The sequence below is a fragment of the Panthera leo genome, chromosome A2 (assembly GCF_018350215.1).
Source record: "Panthera leo isolate Ple1 chromosome A2, P.leo_Ple1_pat1.1, whole genome shotgun sequence".
Taxonomy (NCBI): Eukaryota; Metazoa; Chordata; class Mammalia; order Carnivora; family Felidae; genus Panthera; species Panthera leo.
This window is the reverse complement of record NC_056680.1, coordinates 9,337,656-9,362,777: the sequence shown is the minus strand read 5'-3', so window position 1 is coordinate 9,362,777 and position 25,122 is coordinate 9,337,656. Positions and strand designations below refer to the sequence as shown.

General features: G+C 61.0%; 2 protein-coding genes across 2 annotated transcripts in view; both read left to right on the top strand.

The window, feature by feature from the left end:
• CACNA1A (calcium voltage-gated channel subunit alpha1 A) overlaps nucleotides 1–9,842 on the top strand; it is a 106,859-nt gene extending 97,017 nt beyond the window's left edge. The window contains 5 exon segments of the mRNA XM_042927282.1: nucleotides 199–264; nucleotides 436–551; nucleotides 2,523–2,673; nucleotides 5,539–5,666; nucleotides 9,758–9,842. Of these exon segments, the coding sequence (XP_042783216.1) occupies nucleotides 199–264; nucleotides 436–551; nucleotides 2,523–2,673; nucleotides 5,539–5,666; nucleotide 9,758 (462 nt within the window). The 3' untranslated portion in view covers nucleotides 9,759–9,842.
• Nucleotides 9,582–24,641, top strand: LOC122214033 (voltage-dependent P/Q-type calcium channel subunit alpha-1A-like). The gene is made up of 10 exons (XM_042928609.1): nucleotides 9,582–9,941; nucleotides 10,433–10,538; nucleotides 18,271–18,378; nucleotides 18,527–18,627; nucleotides 19,189–19,298; nucleotides 19,411–19,549; nucleotides 19,680–19,793; nucleotides 22,256–22,442; nucleotides 22,753–23,003; nucleotides 23,841–24,641. The coding sequence occupies exons 1-10, from the start codon at nucleotides 9,807–9,809 to the stop codon at nucleotides 24,531–24,533; spliced, it is 1,944 nt and encodes a 647-aa protein (XP_042784543.1). The 5' UTR covers nucleotides 9,582–9,806; the 3' UTR covers nucleotides 24,534–24,641.
• The last annotated feature ends 481 nt before the right edge of the window (nucleotides 24,642–25,122 follow it).

Here is a 25,122-nt window from a genome sequence, read left to right as displayed (position 1 = left end):
GGGGAATCCCCCTGATACCCTGCCACCATGGCCTCAAAGAGGCCCACCAAAGGGGACCAGCCCTGGCACCACTCTGGCACAGCCTGGGACCGCCCAACCCTGTGGGGTGGCTCTCTGGGACAAGGGAGGGAAATGGTGTGGCCGAGAGGCGACCCCCCCCCTGCCCGCACTCTCCTTCATTGCCTTCCTTCCCACCAGGCCTTGCCTTATGTCTGTCTGCTGATCGCCATGCTCTTCTTTATCTACGCCATCATCGGGATGCAGGTGAGTGCCCACCCCTAATGTTCCCAGAGCCCTCCCTGGGACGGCCACCGTCCTCAGGCCGGGCGGGTCAGGGGGACCCAGTTTGGAGAGACCGCCATGGGGATTGAGTGGGGTTTCCCTGGAGCCGTTGAGGGCATGGCTGCCCCCGGTCATCACGCTCCGATTCCCCAGGTGTTTGGCAACATCGGCATCGACGTGGAGGATGAGGACAGTGATGAGGATGAGTTCCAAATCACTGAGCACAATAACTTTCGGACCTTCTTCCAGGCCCTCATGCTTCTCTTCAGGTGAGAGAGGGGACGTGCTTTCAGCCTCCGCTTCTGGTGGGGGCGTGCCCTCTTCCTCCTCTTCCTGTAGGGGGCGTGTCCTCTCCCTCGTCTGGTGGGGGGCGTGTCCTCTTCCTGTAGGGGGCGTGTCCACTCCCTCTTCTGGTAGGGGCCTGTCCTCTTCCTGTAGGGGGCGTGTCCTCTCCCTCTTCTGGTGGGGGCGTGTCCACTCCCTCTTCTTCTGGTGGGGGCCTGTCCTCTTCCTGTAGGGGGCGTGTCCTCTCCCTCTTCTGGTGGGGGGCGTGTCCTCTTCCTGTAGGGGGCGTGTCCACTCCCTCTTCTTCTGGTGGGGGCGTGTCCTCTTCCGTAGGGGGCGTGTCCTCTCCCTCTTCTGGTGGGGGCGTGTCCACTCCCTCTTCTTCTGGTGGGGGCCTGTCCTCTTCCTGTAGGGGGCGTGTCCTCTCCCTCTTCTGGTGGGGGCGTGTCCTCTTCCGTAGGGGGCGTGTCCTCTCCCCTCTTCTGGTGGGGGCGTGTCCACTCCCTCTTCTTCTGGTGGGGGCGTGTCCTCTTCCGTAGGGGGCGTGTCCTCTCCCTCTTCTGGTAGGGGCGTGTCCACTCCCTCTTCTTCTGGTGGGGGCGTGTCCTCTTCCTCCTCTTCCTATAGGGGGCGTGTCCTCTCCCTCTTCTTCTGGTGGGGGCGTGTCCTCTTCTGTTCCAGTGAATGTTGGGCTGGGCTTGTGGGGGCGTGGAGGGGGGGGAGTGGTGGCGGCAGGGACACTGGCTGGGCAGAAGCTGAAGGCCCAGGGACACAAGTGCAGAAGGCATTTTCAGACATTACCTCACTGAATCCTGACCATCCTGTGAGGTGGGGATTCTCGGCAATCCCATCCGACAGGTAAGGAAATTGAGGCTTATAGACCCTGAGGCTTGATTCTTAATCCTGGCTGCACATTAGAGTTCTTTCATTTACTCATCAGAGATTTACTGAGCACCTACTGTGTGCCAGGCATTGCAGAAGGTCCTGGCAACAAAGCAGAAAGAGATAGTCTGTGCCATCCGGATGCTTCTATTCCCATGGGGGAGAAAGGCAATCAGTGAGCTAATGATGGAGAGTGCTAGAAGGGGATAAAAAAGGTTAAGAGGGAAGTGGACGCAAAAGAACAAATAGTGAGTGATTCTACTTATAGGAGGTACCTAGAAAGGGCAAATTCATAGAGAGGAAACAGACCAGATATTGCCAGGGGCTCCACAACTGGACAGTGGAGAGCTAATGTTTAACGGATACAAGTTCCCAGTTTGGGAGAGATGAAGATTCCAGACGTGGACAGTGGTGATGGGTGCACAGCATTGTGAATGTACTGAATGCCACTGAACTATACCTTTATTAATAGCTAAAATGATCAATTTTATGTTCTACATATTTGGGTACAATAAAAAAAGTTCTAATTTAGCAACAACTAAAGGAGCGGAGGCTGGTAGGTCACGCCTCCCTGGAGGCAGGTGACACGTGGAAGAAATAGCTGACAGAGGAAGCCGTGTGGATATCTGAGGAAGGGCAATCCAGGAAGAAGGTATAGCAAGTGCAAAGGCCCTGAGGCAGGAACGCGGCTGCCATGTTTGGGGACAGCAAGGATCCCAGTGTGCCTGGAACAGAGAGACCTAGGGAGAAGGTAGGAAGAGGTGACTACTGCCTGGAGGGACGGGAGCTCTTAAAACATACCTGCTTCCCCAGCCCCCCCCCCCAAACCAACTGAAACGAAGTCTGTGGGAGTGGGGCTTTGGTGCCAGCATTGTTGAAAGGCTCCCCGTGAACTTTAATGCACAGCCAAAGGATGAGAATCACCTCTGTTAGTTCCCGGAGAAAAAAGGTGCTTTACCTTGGACTTGAACTCACGCCAGTCCAACCCAGAGCCCGGTGCTCGGCCTCCCTGGGGGGGTATTAGTGTCCAGGACTGGGTGCCCAGGTCCCTGATGCCCCCTCTCTGTTCTCAGGAGTGCCACCGGGGAGGCTTGGCACAACATCATGCTTTCCTGCCTCAGTGGGAAGCCGTGTGATAAGAACTCTGGCATCCTGACTCCCGAGTGTGGCAATGAATTTGCTTACTTCTACTTCGTTTCCTTCATCTTCCTGTGCTCGTTTCTGGTGAGTCTGTGGACATGTGAGGGTGGGCTTCCTCACCTGGCTCCCACTCAGGGGCACGGGTTCCTCTAGAACATGGCTGTGCGGCAGATTTGCTCCCTCCGAAGCGTCTCTGAGCCCGCTGGGGATTAGGTTAACCGGGGTTTCTGAACATCAGCACTGTCGACACTTGGGGCTGGCTCACTCTCTGTCCTGTGTGCTGCGGGGTCTTTAGCAGCATCCCTGGTCTCCACCCCGGTCTCCTACCAGCTGTTGATCAGCAAATGTGCCTTCAGATATTGACAGTGTTCCCAGGGATAGAGGGGAAGGGCACAATCTCCCCCACCCGAGAACTGCTGGGTTATACCGAGGGAAAGCCTAGTGGTGCTGAGAGCTGGTCCCCCCGCCAGTCTAGTTACACAGGATGCTAGTTATGTTCTCCCCTCTCCCTGGAGCAGTGAGAAGAACAGAAACCATCTAGGTATTAGGTGTCTTCAGTGGAGGAGATTTAATACAGGGATTGGCTACATGGGGTTGAAAGAGAAATAGAAAACCCCGAAGCCACCAAGAATTACTGGCTGTGGGAGGCAAGGGCTGGGGAATTAAAAGGACAAGAGGGTGTACTGACCCACCCCGCTGCCCCTGGCACCGCTGAGGGGGTGCTGGCACCGTGGTGGTCCGTTGCCCCTAGACCGTTGCAGACGGTGATGGTTTCCTGCGGCTGCTGTGAAAAAGGACCACAAACTGGGGGGCAACAAAGATTGATCCTCCCACAGTTCCGGAGGCTAAAACCGATCAAGGCGTTGGCAGGGCCCTGCCCCTTCCAAAGGCTCTAGGGGAGAATCCTTCCAGGCCTCTTCTAGCTTCCGGTGGCCCCACGCGGTCCTTGGCGTGTGACCACATCCCTCCAGTCTCTGCCTCTGCCTTCGCATGGCCTCTCCCCTGTGCGTGTGCGTCCAGATTTCTCTCTTTTGGGGGACAGAAGTCAGATGGGATCAAGGGCCCGCCCTGATCCCGTATAACCTGTTCCTAACTTGACGACATCCCAAAAACCCTTTTCCCAAATAAGATTACACTCACAGCTCCCAGGGGTTAGGATTTGAACATGTCTTTTGAGGGGGACACAATTCAACCCACAATATAGGAAAAGGAGTCCCTTCTCCTGTCCTTCCCGGTCTGGTTTCCTGACCGTGGCTCCCACTGGCAGGGTATAAGAAGCCAGCTGCTGAGGGAGTGTAGACGTGTGCAGACCCCAGCCAGACGCCAGCGTCTGTCAGCAGAAGCCCAGCACCCTCTCCCTCTTCACACCAGTGGCCTCACACGGAGAGATTTGCAGCCTCTATCTCCCAGCATCTACAGCTGCTGACCCGGAGGGTCCGTTGTCCAGTTCCAAATCCCCGGAAGAGTCTGAAAGGGCCAGCCCAGTCTCTGGTCAAATGGCCACCCTTGTCCAAGCAGCTATGGGTACATGTGGGGACAAGATCTTATAATACAGCCCATCTTGGAAGGGCAGGCCCCTGGAGGACATCTACACTTGACCATCAGCCCCCCAAGGGCAGGGATTTCTTTTTTGTTCGCTGCCAGGTCCCCAGCACCTAGGACAGCAACTGGTGCACGGCAGGTGCTCAATCGATATCACGAAGCTGAGTTAAAAACTGAGTGACTCAAGTTAAGGACAGCGAGGATTATGAGTTATTTGTTAAGCACCTACTATGTTTACGTCTCAACATTTGGTTAATACCTACTACATGCCAGGCACCGGGGTACAAGGGCAGAACGTGGTTCTCGCAGTCTGCAGGGGTGATAGGCAGACAGGTCGGCAGGCAACAGCAGTGTGGTCTGATATGGAGGCGCTAGGACCCGTTTTAATCAAATTGGTTGCAAGCCGCAGAAATTTAACTGAAGTAAGCAGCATATACAGTTCACCGACTTGTGTAACTGAACGGTCAGGCGAGGCTGGAGCCAGACAAGCGGACTCCATCCTCTTTGCTCTTCTCCACACTGGCTCCATGCCCAGACTTTCTCCTTGTGGAGGCAAAATGGCGGCCGGAGCGTCAGCGCAAATCCCAGGGAAGGCTCTCATTGGCCACCTTGGGTCACGTGCCGCCCCCCCCCCCAACCAATCACAGATCTGGGTTACATGACTGCTGCCTGTGGAGCCATAAAGTGGGGATCGGCCACGCCCAGCTACAGCCTCTTAAGTATAAAGGAGGGAGTTCCCCCAGATGCTGCTACCCATAGAGAGACAGATCGTGATGTTCCCTAAAGGAGCAACATTTGCAAAGACTTAGAGGCAAGATGATGCAAGACCCCCACGTGCTAAGGGCTAAAAGAATATGTGAGAAGGTGCCACCGGAGGCAGACGGGGGCAGGAAAATTCACCCATTCATCCATCCATCCATCCATCCATCCATCCACCCAAGAAATATTTGCTTACTGTGTGCTGGGACTGGGAATACAGCCCGCAAAGAAGCACTCGCTTTGGCCTTGTTGGGGGCCAGGTGTGGGAAGATTTGGGGCCATGGCGGTCCCTTGGGGTTGGCCCCCATTTCACATAGCCTCTCCCCCCTCTCTCTCCAACTCTCTTTGTCCATCATCGTGGGTCTTTGTCTCTTTGTATTTCTCTCTGTCTCCGCCTCTGTCTCTCTCTGTCCCGTCTCCATATTGCCATCTGTTTCTGGACTCCTTGTGTGAGTCTGTGTCTTTCCTCTCTAACCCCTCCCCCCCATCTTTCTCTTTCTCCGTCTCCCTTTCCCCATCTCACCTCTCTCCCTCTCTCTCTCTCATCTCTCATCTCTCTCTCTCTCTCTCTCTCTGGGCCTCTGTGTCTGTGTGTTTGGGTCTGTCTCGCTCTCCCCCACTCCTTCTTGGCCCCCGGGGTCCCCACAGATGCTGAACCTCTTTGTCGCTGTCATCATGGACAACTTTGAGTACCTCACCCGAGATTCCTCCATCCTGGGCCCCCACCACCTGGATGAGTACGTGCGTGTCTGGGCCGAGTACGACCCCGCAGCGTGGTAAGGAGTCACCCAAGTCCTTCAGCCACATCGCCTGCCTTTCTCTGGCACCAAAGCACCCTAGGCTAGGCCAGGGCCCAGACTTCGGGGCGCTGGGTCCCTAGGGAGCTCACCAGGACCTCAGAGGGGTCAGCCTGGAGGAAAGAGATGAGATTCAGTGCCCTCCCACACTACAGGTGAATTGGTCGGGTACACCCCTGCCCGAGGCCCAGGCTTTCTGGGAGATGAGGAAAGGGATCGAGCATTGAGGATTTTGAGAATTTTGCCTCCCGTGAATCTCCCCTGCCCCTGCCTGACAGGCCTCCGGATGATGAGGACAAGCAAGCCAGGGAGGAAGCCAGAGGCCTCTCAGCCTCTGCTCTACTGGGAGCTGTGGGAAAGGGGCCGGCCTGGCTCCCTGGGCAGATGGGCTTGGCCGTGAGTTTGGAGTCGTGCTGGTACAAGTGATCACACAAATCACGGTCGCAAGGGGCGCGAGCTCTCCTACTCTTCGGCACCCGAGGGCTCCCTCCTGACTGACAGGTGGTGGCTCCAGAGGGTGGTCTCCACCCAGTGCATGCATGGAACAGCGTGACGCCTTGCGGGACGCTCAGAGGAGCAATCCTGAAGCTCAGAACCCACCCACCGCTAACCGGGGAGTCTAGTTCAGACTGGGCTTGGGGCCTGAGAAGGCGTTACTGGGGCCCCTCAGCAGTGTGGGTGCTGGAGGGGAGGCCTCAGGAGAAGGTGGGGAGGAGTAGGGAGGAGTCCATCTTTGCCCTTCCTGCAGCCCCAGACAAGCCCTCCGTGAGACCGAGGGCCTGGGGTGAGCCACGGGTCTGGGGCTTGACTTTTGGCTGGTTCCTAACTCTTCGTCTTTTGATTTTAGGTCACAGCAGTTGGATGCTGTCCCCTTGTCCTCTCCTCCACGAGCTCCCCCTCCCCCCAGTGTAGCCCATGTAGCTTGTGGAGAAGGGAGACGCAGAGAGAACCCCGGGGGGAGGGGCCCCCCCCCCCACCAGCCCAGAAATGTCGCACACCCCAACCGAAACCCTCTGCCCCGGGTCTGCGAGTGTTCAAGCCAAGGGGTCCCCAACCCCTGGCATCATGACCTCGCCGTGTGCGCGGGGGACAGCCTGACCCCTACCTCCACTAACCCCTGTCTTCTCCTTTCAGCGGTCGGATTCATTATAAGGATATGTACAGTTTATTGCGCGTGATATCTCCCCCTCTCGGCTTAGGCAAGAAATGTCCTCATAGGGTTGCTTGCAAGGTTTGATTTCCACTAAAACCTGCTAGCATCCATGGAATGAGTGTGGCTTGGGGTTCTTCAATATATATATTTCATATATATATATATATCTAAAAAACAGAGCCATCTCTCTTTCTTGCATTAAACTAGAAAATTCTTAGCCAACAGAATGCAGTCACGTAGACTCGATGAAGCATGGAACATATCTCTCCGTTCCCTTCAGCCATTTCTGCTTGCTGTTAGCTGAAGCTGCCCATCCCAGGGTCTCAACGGCACCCCAAATCAGACACATCCGGGGGGGTCGGAAGTGTGCATTGACCCCCCCCATCAACCTCCACTCTCTCCCCCCTCCCCCCTTCGCCTCCCAAAGCCCCCAGCCCTCCTCCCGCCGCCCCAGCGCCCCCCTCCCCGTCTAGGCCCCCTCAGAGACCAGCCTCAGCCAAACCAGAGAACTTTCACCCGATTTTTAAAATAACACTGAGCCAAAGCGTTGTTCCAGGCGCTCCAAAACGAGAACTGCCCCCTCTCCTCCACACCCCACCAGAACCATAGCTCAGAGTCAAAACTGAATCTGACTTTTCTCTTTTCTCTTTCTCTCTCCCTGCTCGTGAGCAGTGAAATAATCTTTTTTTTTTAATTCCCTCCTCTTCCATTTTTTTTTTTCTCCTGTTTTCCCTTGATTTGAAATACCTATTTTATTGTTCTTTGCATCTTTCTCTCTCTATTTTTTCGGCTCGTGTGGCTTTTTTGTTTGTTTGGTTTTTGGTTTTGTTTTTTTTTTTTTGGTTTGGTTCCTGCTTTTGTTTGTTTTTTTTTGTTTGTTTGTTTTTGGTTTTGTTTTTTTGGGTTTTTTTTTTTTTTTCGGTTTCTTCCTCTCCACCCCCCCCCCCCACCCCTCCCTTTGGTTCTCCGTTCCCACCCCGTTTTGTTTTCGGTGCTGCTAGGGGCCGCATGCCTTACCCGGACATGTATCAGATGCTGAGACACATGTCTCCGCCCCTGGGTCTGGGGAAGAAGTGTCCGGCCAGAGTGGCTTACAAGGTAGTCTACCCTTGCCGACCACTAGCGTCGGGCACTGGGGATTTTCCAGTGCTGACCAGGAACGACCAGCCGAGTTTCTTCTTCCCGAGTTACTCTTCTTCTCCTTTTTTTCCTTTTCTTTTTCTTTTTTTCTCCCCCTTTCCTCCTCGAGTAAATGGATCATGACCGTCCCTTTGACTCTAAGCAGCACACTGTGTCCGTCTTTTCTGATGAGTGTGGTTTGGTGTTTTGAGACTCCATTATGGCCGACACGCCGGGGGGGAGGGGGAGGGGAGCCCCCGGTCCCCTCGCACCTGGTCCCCTGGGAACCAAATTGGACACAAACATGCTTCGGAGGGAACACCGCCTCGCCTCCTTTCTGCCCACCCAGAGCGGCCCCCCCCACGCCCAGGCCCGGGCAGGTGCCTCGCAGCAGCAGGGGGCTTTGGCCCCAACAAGGCGAGGCCCTGCCCCCCCCATCTTTTGTATCTCGAGCCCCCAGGTCCATCAGCAACCCCCCCCACCATGTACACCTGAAGCTGATCTCTGACCTAGGGCCTTGGGGGATTCAAGACCTCCCGAGGAGTACCCAGAGCCTCTCCTCCCTCCACCTCTCCCTCCCCCCCAAAATTGCTTCCCAAGCCCCCATCCCTATGCCACCCATCCTCCCCTAGACACCCCAACATGCCTCTCCATTGTTCCAGAGTGGGCAGGCAGGCCGCAGCTGGACCCCTGGACCGTGGCACCCTGATGCAGGCCATGCACGCTGCCTTGGCGGGGGCCTGGGGCGGGCAGGCACCATGGCCGATCGGGGGATGGTGCATGTTGGCTGAGGGTGCAAGGGTCCCGCCGCCAGGCGGCTGGGCCGGGCCGCCCCTCCGGACCCCTGTCCCGGAATCTCCCTTGGCACCCAAGGACAGATGCTCTGTTCCCTCCAGCTCATCCACGAGAAGTTCAGGGATGACCTTTGAAATTGCCTCCCGCCTCCCGGAAAACGACCCCGTCATCCTGCTCTCCCATCTACCCCGGCCCACCTTGTGTCTGCAAGAGTCCTCCCTCCCCTTCTGTTAGTGCCATCCCTTCCTGCCTCTCTAGCCGTCTCACTGCAGCCTCATCCCTCCTCCTCCTCCTTCCCGATCAAGGCTGGAAAGGGGCTGCCCCCCGCCCCCCCGCGCCTCTCCCTCCTCTGGCTTTCCTTTTGTCCCTTCTCTTGGTGTTTAGCTGTGTGCATGTGTGTATGAGAGAGAGAGAGAGAGAGACAGTCCCCTTCGCTTCCTGGGCTCTGTGCAGGGCCACCAGGAGTCCACAAGGCACCTTTGTGCAACTCTGAAAAGGACACCCTTTCCACAGAACATTTGGTCTGTTGGAAAATGGTTGTAATCCACCCATGTGGTAAGAACAGGAAACTTCTCGGTCATCGCCTGAGAAGTTGCCATTCAAATACACAAATGCGTGACTTCTAAGTCGGTGAGCCTTTTGTGCAGTGCACAACCTGCAGTTGTGTGTGTTTCTGTGTCTACCGCCTCCCTCCCCGCCTCCCCGCCCCAGTCCCTCTCGCGTGTCCTGTTCTGGGTTTGCCAGCCCTCTCCCCGTCTCCAGCTCTGTGTTTCCCGCTGACCTGCGTCTGAATCCCCCCCCTCCCTCCCCGCACCGTGAACACCTAATCCACCCTCAACCCCCATTTCCATGCCACCTCAGCCTGGGCTGGTGCCCACCGGTCCAGCATCCTCTCCTGTATCACCAAGCACGGGGGACAGAGCCCCTGCTTGGGACATGGGGAGTCTTTTCTTCCCCAGGCCGCGGGAACGCCCCCTCACCCCTTCCCCTTGCCATCACACAGAGCCAAGATCCGGACATGCCCCTGAGATACACTTTCCACGGAGCTATGAATGAGTCTCGAGATTCCGTCTGCATGCGCGCCCCTGTCTGCCGTTCTGTGTGTCTGTGCCTCGCTGCATGTCCGCGAGGGGCCGCCCCGTCCGCGGGGGGGCCGCCTGCCTGCCGCTTCTCAGAGGAATGATGTGGTCTGTGCCCATCTGGTCTGGTCTGGGCCGAGCCGGGGCGGGGGGGGGGGGGGTGGAGGAGGTGGGGAGCCGGCGGCCCCCCCGGCGGCTGTGGCCGTGGACCCCTGTGCCTGGCTGCTGCACGTGCTGCTGAGATCCGGCTTGCTCTCTTCTTTGGGGTCGGAACGGAACGGAGTCGTCCAGAAGAACTCTGGGGCAGGGCAGGGGGGGGTGGGTCTGGGCCAACCTGGGGACGTGCCAGCTCTCGCGTCCGGCGTGCGGGAGAGGGGAGGGCAGGGGCTCCTGGTGTAGCCGAGCCCCAGAGCCCTCCCCACGGGCCACAAAGGGGAATCCGTAAACGGAGCCCTGGAGACAGGTAGCCTGAGGGTGGGGTCGCCTCAGCCACTGCCTTCAGAGTTCTTCCTGGGGCTCCCCAGGTAGTGTGGGTCTGGCTCATGGGGGACCGGGAGGGGTACCTGGGAATGACTGCCCTCGCCTTTGGTCTTCTGTAGAGGCTCCTTCGCATGGATCTGCCCGTGGCCGATGACAACACCGTCCACTTCAATTCCACCCTCATGGCCCTGATCCGCACAGCCCTGGACATCAAGATCGCCAAGGGTAAGGGCAGGGACGGGAGCAGGGAGGTGGGACCGGATGGAATTGGGGCCTGGAAGGGGAGAGCAGCGGACCGCCGGGGATCCCACTCCCCGCCTGAAACCAGAGGAGCCCCTGGCCCGTCCCGGTCTCCCCTCACTCACCCACTCAGCCGGCAAACGTCTCGTGCACGCTTCCTGCGTGCCGGCCAGTGCTATATGCGGGGGGTGGGGGGGGACGTGGCAGTTCACGCTTCCAGTGGGAGAGGCTTCCCTGAGGAGGTTCTGAAGGAGTCATGTGGACACGTGGGGAGAAAGTGCCCCGGCAGGTGCCAAGGCCCTGAGGTAGGAGGCCACCCGTGGCCATGCTGAACTGCCTTGCCCTCAGAGCGAGGGGGGTGCCTGCAGCCTCCAAAGCAGAGGAGGCACGTGACCTGACTCATACTTGAACAGGCTCCCTCTGGCCGCGGGGCAGAACGGACCGGGAGGAGGTCAGCGTGGAGGCCACTGACCCAAAAATGATCCCAGTGAAAGCAGGATGGCTGCCTAGACTCGGGGGGGGTGTGGGGTGTTCAGAGTCCGGCCGTGTCCTGGGAGCTGGCCCACGCCATGGCCGATGCAAGGCGTGAGGCAGAGAGAGGAGTCAAGGCCACCCCCAGGGGCGAGGGCCTGAGCAGCCGAAGGACAGAGCCGCGGCTGCCTGAGACAAGGAAAAGGTGGGAGGGGCAGGTTTGGGGCGAAGGAAGGGCAGGAGGTCGGTGTCGGCCTGGAGACGCGGTGCGGGCAGGGGGCTCTCCCGCGGATGCTTCCGGTGGGGAACGCCTCCCCAGGAAGGTTCTGAAGGCGAGGTTAACGCGTCTTCCCGGCTGGGCTGGAGAAACAAAGTCAGGAGACATCAGATGCCGACACATCTTAAGCCAGGGGACTGGACGAGCTCAGCGAGGAGATAAGTGTGAACTGAGAGGCCCCAAGGACAGCCCGGGGCCACCGCAGTGTTAGAGGTGACCAGGGAGGGGCGACTGGGGAGGCGAGTGAAGGCCGGGCCAGCGTGGGCCCCCGAAGGGTGTCTCCAGCACGACCGTTCCTGCCCAACAGCCAAGGAAGACAAGGACCGAGAGCGAGCAGTGGATTTCATGACGGGCAACTCTGGCGGAGGGGGTCAGAGCCCCCCTGCCTTGAAACGGGGTCTAGAGGCCTGACAGGAGACCGGATGTGACTTGGCAGGTGATGGGACAGCCGGGCAGAGAGAGAGGTGCGCCGGTCGCCAGGGAGAGGGAGTGTGGGAAGGGGGGGCGGGCAGGTCGATGACCGTGTCGTCCAGCAGAGGGCCGGAAGCTGGGGGGCTAAAGAGAAAGGTCAGGGCTCCACCAGCTGAAGCCACCGGGAGTTCCATCCAGGGTCCCCAGGGGAGGGAGAGCCGGGGCCGGAGGGAGAGCAGGTTGAGGACGGACAAAGTTAGGGCCAGGAAGCGTGCTGGCGAAGGTACAAAAGCAGAAGGAGCCCCCGGAGAGAGCAAGAAAGATCGGAAAGGGCCAAGATGAGGCTCAGGGGACAGCAGAAGGGGGGGTGGGGCCATCCCCCTGGAAGTCCCGTCTCCTGCAGGAAGTCGGAGGTGAGCGGCTCATGCTTACGGGGCAGCTCCGTTGCACGACGGAAGTCCGGGCCCGGTTTCTGGCTGTTCGTGGCTCTGTGCCCCCAGGACTGTTTCCCCATCGTTGGGGTGGAAGCTGGTCCAGGTCCCAGCCCAGGGAGGGGAGGGAGCACAAGGGTGGGTGGCAGTTTTCTGGGTGATAAATCGGGTGAGAGGGTCGTGTTCTGTGGCCTCATCTCACCCACCTGCCCGTCCGCGCCGTAAACCTGGGCAGGTGAGGCCACCCTCCCCGAGCCTCCGGCCGTGTATTCGCCAGCGTAAATGGAACGGCTTAAAACATCTGCTTATTTAGCTCTCAGTTCTGTAGGTCAGAGGCCTGGGAGGGCTCAAATGGGTTAGTGTGACCCATTTGAGGGTCCCCCCAGGGCCAAAATCTCGCTGTTGGCCGGGCTGGGCTCTTCTCAGGAAGCTCTGGGGTGGGGGTGGGGGGGGGGAATGCATTTCCAAACTCATTCAGGTCTTGGCAGAATTCAGTCCCTTGTGGCTGTGGGACGGAGGTCCTGTTTCTTCGCTGGGATTTAGCCAGAGGTTACGCTGAGCGCCCGGGGACGCACCTGATCTCTGACTTCTTCTGTCGCCAGCCAGAGAGAACACTCGGCTTTTCGGCGTCTCGCCTGATTAGGTCAGGCCCACCCAGATCAGCTCTGTGTCTGACAGTCAGCCGACTCAGGACTTGAATTACTTTTGCAGAGCCCTTTCACAGCAGCCCCCTAGACTAGCGTTTGATTGGACAGCCAGAATCTTAGGACAGGAGGCAGGGGCGGCTTTAGAATTTGGCCTGCCGTGGTTCCCTCGCCTGTAAAACGGGTCTAACAGCGCACCCACTCTCGGTATGTGATGCTTTGGTGGCCCGGCTGCTGTTTCTCTCTGGGGAACCTGTTCAGGGGTCCCAAGGGAACCCAAGACTCGGGTTCAGTAATTGACTAGAAAGACTGAGAACTGGGAGGCACTGTTTGACTCACGGTCGCAGTTTATTACAGCAGAAGGACACAGGTTAAAATCCGCAGAGGAGGGGCGCCTGGGAGGCTCAGTTGGTTGGATGGCTGACTCTTGATTTCGGCTCAGGGCATGATCTCACGGTTGTGGGATCGAGCCCCACGTTCGGCTCCCTCCTGAGCATGGTTCCCTCTCTCTCTCTCTCTCTGTGATCTCTCTCTCAAAAAATAAATAAGTAGAATTTAAAAATAAAAAAATGAAATGTGCAAAGCAGAGGCACATGGGTCAGGGTCCCCTGCTGGTGGAGTTACGCGGGCAGCACCCGGAAGTCAGCTTCTGGTGTCCCCACGACCGCGTGTGACGGTGCGATTCTACCGACGAGGGAAGCCCGCCCGAGCTTTGGTGACCAGAGTGTCCCTTGGGGGTTGGTCGCGTAGGCCTGACCGACCTTAGCTACTCAGACCCCAGCCACTCCAGAGGTCACACTAACGATGTCACATGGCCCAGACCCCCCTCCCTCCCGCCATAAATCACACTGTTAGAATAAACTATCTTGAGCGGCCCAAGGCCCTCAGATAAACAAAGAGGTTTTTATCACACAGGACACTTTAGAAAGTGACCTCCCAGGAGGCAGCCGGGGACCAGTCCTTTCTTCCGGAATGTGCCGAGTTATCCTTTACCACGGGGACACCTTCTGTGGGACCCCAGTAAGGCCAGTCGTTGGGACACCTGCCAGGTTCCCCACGTGAGGATTTCAGGGGCTCCTGGGAATGTGCCTGAGTTTGGCTGTCACTGCTGTCACTCGTACTCCAGATGCTACTCAGTTCCCAGAGGGTCACGCCCTCAACATCTCTGAGCCAAGGGCCTCTCCTCGGTCCTGATGTTGACAAAGGCACCAGGCGCCCCCACCCCCCCCCCGCCCGGAGTTCCACGGGGAACAGCTGAGCCCGTCTCTGGGGTTAAGGAAGGTCGGCTGAGTGCGTGGGGACAACAGTTACAACAGTGATGACAATCACAGCCATTTTAGCTGAGAGTCTCAGGCAGGCTCAAAGGATAACACCTTTTTTTTTCTTTTTTCCCAACAGCTCAGTTTACTTCTAAACATACTGAGCGCCTGTCCAGCAGGCAGGGGACAGCATGTGGGAACAGATTAACCTCTGTCATTCTCCTGATCTCCCCAAATTGGGAGGCCATTCTTAGCTAGATGCTTGGGAGAGAGGACACAAGTCCCTCTGCTCACCCCTGTGTCCCCTTTATGTCTGTGCCCCTCCCTCCTCTGTCTGTCTGCCCCTCCCCTACCACCCCGCTCTCTCCACCCAGGAGTGTTTCTGAATCCTCCTTCCAAGGGACTCAGTCTGTGTCCCTTCGTTGCCCCCCTGCCCTCCTGCTGCCCGCAGCCAGACGACGAGGGCAGAGCCAACCACCTGCCTGAACAAACATAAACCCGGTTAGCAGATCAAAACCCCCAGCCGAACACTAACACTCTGACTTCCGCTGAGCGGAAAGCGAGAGCTTTACTTTTTTTTTTTTAATGTTTATTTACTTTGAAAGAGAGCTCGAGCAGGAGAAAGGGAGGGGCAGAGAGAGAGAGAGAGAGAGAGAGACAGAGGGAGACAGAGAATCCCAACCAAGCTCTGCACCGTGAGCGTGGACGTGGGGCTCGAACTCGCGAACCGTGAGATCGTGACCTGAAATTAAGAGTCAGACGCTGAACTGACTGAGCCACCCAGGCGCCCCCAGCGAGAGCTTTATAAACACGGAGTCACCTGTGTGCTGCCAGCCCGGTCACTGGGAGGGTTGGGGGCAGGGCGAGGGGAGGGGTCTCATGGGGAAAAGATAAGCCCAGAGCCAACTAGTAGCCGACACGCAGGGTGACCTCAGCTTCCTAAAAACAGGAACGCTTTCTGCCATTGTCTTAGAAAGGGCCACAGTCCCGGCTAACCCCACCCAGGGCCAGCCCAGACTCCTGTTCAAGACTGCGCGTAGCTGGCCAGCCGAGAGGCCACTGTCCCACCCTTTAATCCCCCCGAAGACCAGACTCTCTGTGAAGGTGGGGTCCGCCATAACCTGGAAGGTTCTGGGGTGGGCCTCGTGGGAGCTAAAAGGCTTTGCCTTGCCCGCACCAGAGAGGGTGGCCTCCTGGCCTCTTGTTACCTGCCTGAAACTGATGGCCGTTGGCCGTGGCTCGTTGAATGAGAGCGTTCATTGAGTGCCTGCTGTGTGCCCAGCCCCGTCGCCGATACGTGGGACACAGCAGTGAAAGACCAGTGAACCTCCAACCCTCCAAGCCGCCTTAAGCGGGCGGCTTAAGCCATAGACGTGTCTTCTCGCGCGGGTCTGCAGACTGGAAGTTCAAGACCGAGGTGCCAGCAGGGTTGATCCCTGGTGAGGCCTTTCTCCTCTCTCTCTCTCTCTCTTCCTTTTTTTAAATTTATTTTTGAGAGACAGCACGAGCAGGGGAGGGGCAGAGAGAGAGAGACAGGGAGACACAGAATCCGAAGCAGGTTCCGGGCTCCCAGCTGTCAATGCAGAGCCCAACTCAGGGCTCGAACTCCCGAACCACGAAATCATGACCTGAGCCGAAGCCGGATGCTTAACTGGCCACCAAGGCACCCTTCTCTCTCTCTCTCTCTCCTTATAGGGACGGACATCAGTGCTACTGGACTAGGGACGACCCTATGACTTCATGTAACTTTAATTACCCCCTGAAAGGCCCTATCTGCAAATGCAGTTACACTGGGGGGGTTGGGGCTCCAACATGATTTGGGGGAGGGGACACATTTCAGTCCGTAATGACAGGTGTCTTCCTTTTCTTCATGAGAAACGGGAAACATAAGCCCTAAAGAGAAAGTGGCTTTTAATAAGAAATGTTGTGTTCTCTTTTCTCCCTTCCTGTGTCTCTGAGAAGGAGCCACAGAGACCCTGGGCACCTCCCTTAGCCACAGTGGACAGCAGACAGCCGTTAATTCCAACCACTTCCCGTAAGGAAAGAGAAACAGTTATAGGTTAGTGTCTAGGGTCTTGAGAGCTTAACAACACCGGGGGTTTTCCCAAGGGTCTCAAGCGTCTCCCGCAATAGTCCTGACCTCCCAACCTGAGTCCTGACCCACCACCCATCAGTCCCACCCCCCGCGCGGCTTGGCCCCTGGTGACCACAGCCCCCTGCGTCGCCAGTGGTGTAAAGGAAGACCAGACCAGGGGAGTTCGCCCTCTAGCGGGTGAGATAGGGAATGACATCATGAGGTGATGTGTGGGAAGAAGAGAAAGCAGGAGGGAGTCAAAGAGGATGGGGGAGGGCTGTTTTTAGCTGGGGAGGCCAGCTAGAAGACTTGTTTGATAAAGAGGTCGGGCAGGGACCTGAAAGAGGTAAGGGAGGGAGCCATGCGGATATCTGCAGAAAGAACGATCCTGGCAAAGGAAATACAGGCTGTGCAAAGGCCCTGAGGCAGGACCGTGCCTGGTGTGTTTGACGAACAGTGAGATCGGTGTGTCTGGGGCAGAGTGAGCAAGGGCAGAAGTAGAGGAAAAGAAGGAACATCGCGCAGGGCCTTCTGGACTCATGGTGAGGGCGTGGGCAATCACAAGAGCTCCAAGCAGAGGAGGCCCGTGACCGACAGGGATGGTCACAGGCGCCCCCTGGTGGTGGAGGGGGGCGGACATGGAGACCTGAGCAGAGGCGGCTGTGCTAACCCAGGCGGCGAAGTGCCGCATTGCCTCAACATTCTCACTCCGGCACAGGCACTGAGCTTTACCTGCACATCGACAAAAAGCCCCTTCTGCTAGACTTTTCCCGAAATAAAGACACGTGTCCAGAGTCACATGGGAGATGAGCGAAAACTCCACAGAGTGCCTGGCAGATGGCTGTGCTTGGCCCGCATCTGCGGAGAAGCTGGGCCAGGGCGGCCCAAGGGTGGGCCGGGGAAATGGGGGGGGGGGGGGGGGGGGGAAGGAAGGGCAGAGAGGCAGACACCGGGCCAGGAGAGGCAAAGCAGGCTTTGGGGGCTCCCCAGGCGGAGCAGCTCTTCACCGGGCATGCACGCCAGGGGATGGCTGCTGAGACGCTGAAATGCTTCTCTGTGGTGGGGGAGGGGGAGTAGCTGGCCCCTGCCCTTCCCCACACCTGCTGGGCCTCCCCCCACAATCCAGCAACTGCAGGGTCCGTATCTGGCCTTCAGGGGGCCTTCCGGCCCTTGCTCTCGCTCTGTGACTATTGTGGCTCCGTGCCTGCCCCTAAAAGTTAGGAACAGTGCCCTTGTGCCCGGGGCTGGGGGCTCCGAAACGGCGGTGGGGCCAGGTTGGTGTCTCAGGCAAGATGGAGGAGAACGTGCTGCTTCTGGAACAAACAGCCCCAAGGTCTCCAGCCGACAAAGATCTGCTTCCCGTTCCTGCTGTGTGTCCTCCCTGGGTCGGCAGGGGGCTCTGTCCGTCAGTCACTTAGGCACCAGGCCTGAGGGAGCAGCCACGATCCGTAATATCACCAGAGGGAGAACGAACTCAAGAGTGGCCCTCGCTGGCCATCAAATGCCCCGGCCCGAAAGTGACGGTTCACGGTGCTCACAGCTCATTAGAAAGAACTCCTCACGCGGGCCCCGGCCAGTCCCGGGGGCCAGGGAGAGTCGTGTTCCCATGCACTCAGGCAGGAGGGGCCAGGAATCACTGGCAAAGAGACGGTGGCCACCGTGGCTGGGGTGAGGGGCCAAAGGCCAGCAACGGCAGCACGTCACATCCGGGGGAGGGGAGGCTTGGTTGAAGGAGAAGTCTCCTCTAGCAGGGTTGCTCTGGGACGCCCCAGCCTCCCTGGGCCTTACTCCGGGCCGCGTCTCAGATGCACAGGCCACCGTGCTACCAATCCTCTGGCAGAGACTGCCCTGAGCCCACACGCATATTACCTACTTTGGCCTTCGATCCGGTGAGGTGGGTCCTATTGCCACCGTCCCGTTTCGCGGATGGGAATACCGAGGCCCGGGGCGGTAGACTGCACGGCTGGACCCTCTTGATGTCTGCTGTCCCCCACAGAGCCACTCCGCGGCCCTGGCCCTGCCCAGGACCGAGGCCCACGTAGCCATTCCTCCTCCGGGACAGGCCCACAGGGAACTGGTGGCCCGTGAGAACCAGGGCTCTAGAGCCCGAGCGGGCGGGCAGTCAGGGCCCCTCTGTGCCCACGTTGCAGGCGGGGCCGACAAGCAGCAAATGGACGCTGAGCTGAGGAAGGAGATGATGGCCATCTGGCCCAACCTGTCCCAGAAGACGCTGGACCTGCTGGTCACCCCTCACAAGTGTAAGAGCCGTGCCTCGCCCGGCCCCGGGCTCTGACCCGCCAGGACGGAAGGGGCGGGAGAGAGGAGGAGGCAGGTGCAGGGACTAGGCTGGTACCTCCAGGGCCCCCACCCACGGCGAGCTCGTCCTGTGCCCCCCCCCCCCCCCAGCCACAGACCTGACCGTGGGGAAGATCTACGCGGCCATGATGATTATGGAATACTACCGGCAGAGCAAGGCCAAGAAGCTGCAGGCCCTGCGTGAGGAGCAGGTACGGCCCTGGGCCCTGGCACCCTCCGCTCCGGTGCCCGTCGCCCTGCGGGCACCGCGGTGATAGGCCAGAACAGCGAGGGGTAGCCAGGACCCAGAGCAGGTCGCTGGAAAGCAGGGCCGTGCCAAGGAGGTGGCCCGGACGAATTCATCTGCTCCGCCTTGGGGGCCCTGGGCACCCTGGGGGCAATCTGACTTTTGCTCTGGGTCAGACGGGAGCCACCCCGCTCCTCGTCAGGCGTGGGAAGCGACCTCACTCAGGTGGCCGCCCTCTGGTGGCCGTAGCTGGTAAGGGCTGGGGCCGGGAGACCCGGGAGGAGGCGCATCTCCAGGTCCAGGTGGGAGATGATGGGGCCAGACCGGGTTGAGAAGTGGTCCCGTTCCGCATGGATTTGCAAGGAGGGAATTGCTTTGGGCATTTGGGGGGGGGCGGGGGGAATGTGGCGCACTCTCGGCACAGCGCCCCTGCTGTCTCTCAGCTGCAGCCGTGGCCAGAGCCTGAGCCTTGAACACCGTCCCCAGCCTCCGCCCTGTGCACACACGTTGCTCTCTGTCCCCCCAGAATCGGACACCACTCATGTTCCAGCGCATGGAGCCCCCGTCCCCAACCCAGGAGGGGGGCCCTGGCCAGAACGCCCTCCCGTCCTCCCAGCTGGACCCAGGAGGAGGCCTGTGAGTGTGGCTCTGGCCAGAAGGTGGGGATGGGAGGGCAGGGGGCGCCATCCCCCGGGGGCAGCCGCCCCTGGAGTGCCCACTACCACCCCGGCCTCTGTCCCCCGCACAGGTTGGCTCACGAAAGCGGCATGAAGGAGAGCCCGTCCTGGGTGACCCAGCGGGCCCAGGAGATGTTCCAGAAGACCGGAACGTGGAGCCCAGAGCGGGGGCCTCCCACCGACATGCCCAACAGCCAGCCCAACTCCCAGGTGCCTCTGTCCCCCCCCCACCCCACCCCCCACCGCCCCACAGCTCCCGGGCGCGAGCAGTACAGGAGGGAAGGGTCTGGGGTCCGAGCGTCAGGTCCCGGACTCACCGGCCTCGCCCTGTGCCCCACAGTCTGTGGAGATGCGAGAGATGGGCAGAGACGGCTACTCAGACAGCGAGCACTATGTCCCCATGGAAGGCCAGGCCCGGGCGGCCTCCATGCCCCGCCTCCCCGCGGAGAACCAGGTGAGCGCTTTCACCCCCCCCCCCCCAGGGCTGGACTCAGGGCCCCCAGGGTCCCTGCCGGCCAGCAGTGGGGATGCCGTGGCCCCCTCCCTCCCCGCACGGCCCAAGGGGTCTCTTTCCTCCGGGACCCCGGCTCAAGGGGGCCACCCACACCCTCAGCCGCAGGGTGAGGGCCTTGCCACCCTCCGTGGCCACCCCCGGAGGCCCTCAGCTCCTCCCTGATGGAGGACACATGGGGGAGCGGGAGGGGTGGGGGAGGTGACGCGTCAGGGCCAGGTGAGACCGGCGATCGAGAACGCGCCCCCGGGCACGCGCACGCACAGACCCACGCTACGTGTCCGTTTGTGCTCTTACTGGCACCTACGGACGCACACGCGTGTGCACGTGGGTCTGCTCTTGGGAACTTGGCAGGTCCTAGGACCTGGTAGCAGAGTCTGGCGGGGGGTGGGTGGCCTGGGGACAGCTGGGGTTTGTACTTCCTGTCTGGTCTTTGTGGGGGCCAGTGGGGAGGGACAGGGACGTATGCCTGATGCGTGTCTGTGTGTGGCCGCTTCACCCAGCTGTAGCACCCACTTGGTCAGTGCTGGCGAGGGGCGGGGGTGGGGGGGGGGGAGGGAGGTGCACCCACTGCCCCAGGCTCGCAGGGACAGGGGCACCGGAGCCAGAAGCATGGCTGGCTGCCTGCCCAGCCTGCAAGGCAGGGTGGCATAGTCTGGCTGTGGCAGGCTTCCCGTGTGCTGTGCCATGGCGTGTGCACGGGGTACAAGGCTGTGCTGTGCCTGGCTGGGCCAGGGTGGCTCCAGGACCTGGCCTCTGGCTGCTGAGAACTCGGGTGGGGGGGCGCCCAGCTGCATGTGGCCGCCCAGCGTCATCCCGCCAGGCCTTCTCCCCACCTCCCGCGCCGCCCACACCCCCAGGACTGAGTCGCTGGACCCCAAGAGAGGGTTGGGACAGGACGGCTGACGGCCACCCCCTCCCCAAGCTTTTGAGTGTCAGTGGCAACCAGGGCTGGGGCACCCTGCATGAGGCGGAGCCCAGGGCCCGGGGCCTGTGGTCACGCCATCCCATCTGTCCGTCTCGTGCCTCTGCCATCTGTCTGTCTGTGGTGTCGCCTGTCTCCTCTGTGCCCGTGGGAGGCTGGCCAGCCGGGCCGGGGGTCACCCACACACCAGGGACTTTAACACCTCTTTCCCTGACCCTCTTGCCCCGTCCCCCTCCCCCCGCCCCCCCCACCACCCGGGTTCCTCTTTCCCGATTTCCCGATCCTGGCATCTCCGTGTACCACCTCTCACTCTCCCTCTTGGCTTTTATATTTATTTTCTTCTTTCTGTTTTTCTGTGTGCACCATCCCGTGGGGCTGTGACAGAGGAGAAGGGGCCGGCCACGTGGGAATAACCTCAGTGTATGTACCGCCTCCCGGCTGGGCTCCGGCCCCCTCTTCCCGCCCACCCCCCCTCGTGGGAGTCCCGTCATCTCCCCTGTCCTCGGACCCCCCCCCCTTTCTTTGCAGACTGCAACCCCCCACCCCGTGAAGCCCCATCCCTGTGTGTTGTGTCTTCCGTGTGCCTGCCGGGCGGGCCTGCCCCCCACCCTTCCCCCCAACCCCCGTCTCCTCCGAGCCCCCACGCTGGGAGATGCCGTCTTTCCAAGAAGCCTCACCTGCAGCCCCACCTGGCCCGCTCTTTTTCAGAGGCTCGTACCCCTGACGCCACCCCTGACCCTCTGGTGCAGGAGCCCTAAGTCTCTTAAAACTGCCACCTGGGGCGGAGCCACCGGCCACTCGGCCGGGATGGCCTCAGGTGCCATCTTCCTCCTCTCCTCTCCCAGCAGCAGAGAACCACAGGCCCCTCTCTAGGGTTTGACCCCTGGGGTGCAGCGCGGGCAGGCTCCCAGGTTGCAGGCCAAGGGGAAGGGCGGCTCCCCTCGGGGCCTCAAATGCCAGGGGAAGCCCCTCAAGGGCTCCCTTCGGGAGCCGGACTCGGGTGGGCAGGAAAGCCCGGTGCCGGCTAGCCCAGGAGAGGACAGTGAGCCAGAAGGCTGGGCACCCGGTCCTGAGCACGCAGGAGGCCTGCCAGCCTCCAGAGAGCAGGCAGGAGTGAGCGCCGGGCTGTGCTGCCCAGGACCTGGGGCTTCCGGGTGGTACCCGGGCTGGGGGACGCTCTCCCCTTCGGCGAGCCTGCCTGCCCCTGGCTGGATGGCCAGGGCTGGGGGGTACCTCCCAGGAGTGGTTCCGAGAAACGGGGGTGGATCGGATGGGGCCTCCTGGCCGGAACCCAGGATGGGCCTGGGAGGAGGCAGAAGGGTCCCGAGACCCTGGTGGATCAGAAGCCGAGCCCCACGGCCCTCTGGGACTCTGCCCCCGACACTCACACCCCGTCACTGAGGGCTGAGGGGCCGGGACAGACCGGGACCGCCCGGTGCGGGCCGCTGACCCCGGCCCGCTGGCCTGTCCACCCCCCCAGACCATCTCAGACACCAGCCCCATGAAGCGCTCAGCCTCCGTGCTGGGCCCCAAGGCCCGGCGCCTGGACGATTACTCCCTGGAGAGGGTGCCGCCTGAAGACACCCAGCACCACCACCAGCGGCGCCGAGACCGCGGCCACCGAGCCTCTGAGCGCTCCCTGGGCCGCTACACGGACGTGGACACAGGTGGGCTGCCACTCAGGGCCCAGGGGACGAAGGAGGGGAGGGGACGACAAGGGAGAGCAGGGGAAACACCGAGGCCGAAAAGAGGAGGTCTGGACCAGGAGCAGGACCCTCAGGGGACAGGACCAAGCGGCCGAGCTGGGCCCGATGCCGCCCAGAGCCTGGGGACCAGACCCCTGACGCCCAGCAGGCTCTCCTTGGTCCGGGAGAAGGTGCCCCTGTCTAGAGCCCACAGGCCCTCGGGGAGGCCTCCTGTGCGCCACCCACGCCTCCTGCATGGCCGTCCGTTTGTCTGACCCCCTGCTCTGCCCAGGCTTGGGGACCGACCTGAGCATGACCACCCAGTCCGGGGACCTGCCGTCTAAGGAGCGGGACCAGGAGCGGGGCCGGCCCAAGGACCGGAAGCATCGGCAACACCATCACCACCACCACCACCACCACCCCCCACCCTCGGACAAGGAACGCTACCCCCAGGAGCGGCCTGACCATGGCCGGGCCCGGGCCCGGGACCAGCGCTGGTCCCGCTCGCCCAGCGAGGGCCGTGAACACATGGCACACCGGCAGGTGGGTGTGGCACCGGGCACCCCTGATCCGAGCCCACGGGGAAACAGCTCGGGGGTGCGGGATGGGGGAGGGGGCGGGGAGGGGGGGGGCACACCAGAGAGCCACTCTAGGCAGGGTCTCCACTCCCCAAACGTGACCTCTGACCCTGCCCACCACTGGGGTCCCCAAGCCAGGGGGGAGCCGGGCAGGGGAGACGCTGCCCCCAGCCACTCTGGCTCCCCACTCTGCCTCCCCCCCAGCCCCCCTGCCCGCCTGCCGCCCCCTCCCCTGCCCCGCAGCTGCTTCCTCTTTGGTTGTGGATCACCGTTTGAGTTTCTGGCCAGCGTGGTCCTTACGACTCATGCCCCCCGCTGGCTGCCTGCTGCCTTTTGCTTTCCTTTAACCCGGCTTCCGTTTTTGTTTCGATTATGATTTCTGTCCTCTGGACGCCTGTGAGTAATTTTTGAAACTTCTGCTATTTAACCCCGAAACTTACAAAACTCCATTTCTCATTTCTCTTTTCACTTTGTTGTGTTGGTTTTCGACTTCCCCCTCCCTCCTTGTCTCTCACTCCTCCTCTCCCTCCTCCTCCCCCTCCTCCCCTCCTCGTCCTCCTCCTCCTACCTGTGGCTGTTGCTTTTCTCCTTTTTTTCCATTCAAATGTCCTGTGTCCCCTCCCCCCCACCTCTCCTCCACCTCCTCCTCCCGGTCCCCCCTCCCCGCCCCCGCCCCCGCCCCCTTTGGTTTTCCTTTGCCCCCTCCCTCTCTCCCTCCCGTCCTCTGTGTCTCCTCCGTCTCCTTCTGGTTGATTTTGTTGTATCTTTTTTTTTGATTTCCTTTGTTTCAATTTTCGTGTAGGGCAGTAGTTCCGTAAGTGGAAGCCCAGCCCCCTCAACATCTGGTACCAGCACTCCGCGGCGGGGACGCCGCCAGCTCCCCCAGACCCCCTCCACCCCCCGGCCACACGTGTCCTATTCCCCCGTGATCCGTAAGGCCGGCGGCTCGGGTCCCCCGCAGCAGCAGCAGCAACAGCAGCCGGCGGCGCGGCCGGGCCGGGCGGCCCCCAGCGGCCCGCGGAGGTACCCGGGCCCCGCGGCCGAGCCTCTGGCCGGGGAGCGGCCGCCCGCGGGGGGCCACGGCAGCAGCCGCTCGCCCGCGATGGAGCGGCGGGGCCCGGGCCCGGCCCGGAGCGAGTCCCCCAGGGCGTGTCGCCACGGCGGGGCGCGGTGGCCGGCGTCCGAGGGGCCCCCCGGGCCCCGGCACCACGGCTACTACCGGGGCTCCGACTACGACGAGGCCGACGGCCCGGGCGGCGGAGGAGGGGAGGAGCCCCGGGCCGCGGCTTACGACGCGCCACCCCCCGCGCGACGCGCGTGCTCGCCCAGGACTCCCCGGGCCCCGGGCCCGGCGTGCGCCTCGCCTTCCCGGCACGGCCGGCGACTCCCCAACGGCTACTACCTGGCGCACGGACCGGCCAGGCCGCGCGGGCCGGGCCCCCGGAGAGGCCTGCACGAAGCCTACAGCGAGACCGACGACGACGACTGGTGCTAAGCCCGGGCGAGGTGGCCCCCGCGCCCGCCCGGCCCCCCCACGCACCCCACGCACACGCCCCGCGGGGAGGAGCCGCGCACGGGCCGCGGGCCCACCTCGCTGCCGCCTGCCCAGCGCACACGGGGGGGTGGGGGGGGGGCCCGGGACGGCCCCGGACTCTGGAGGGAGACCCCAGGACCCGGACACGCCAGGGTGGCCCGCGAAGACCCTCGGCCAGAAAAGCCGCTGGGGGGCGGGGGGGGGGCGGCGATGAGCCCCCCCACCCCCACCCAGCCGACCCAACCCCGCCTCCCCCCGCCCCCCACGAGGGGGACCCTGGAAGGGGAGGGGAGGCAGACAAACCATACAGCCAAGGGATTCGAATTAACTCAGCCATTTTTGGAGAACCTTGGGGAAAATGGAAATTTAAAAAAAAAAAAACAACACATTTTTAAAAGAAAAACGGGGAGAAAAAAAAAATCGCTTCTATTGATGAGTTTTATCATCTCAATTGAATCTTTCCTTTCCCTGGTGAACGCGAGCTGGTGGCCCGTGTTGTGGCGGAAAAGCCGGAAGCGAAGCCGAAACCCAGCGTCCCACACGAGACCCT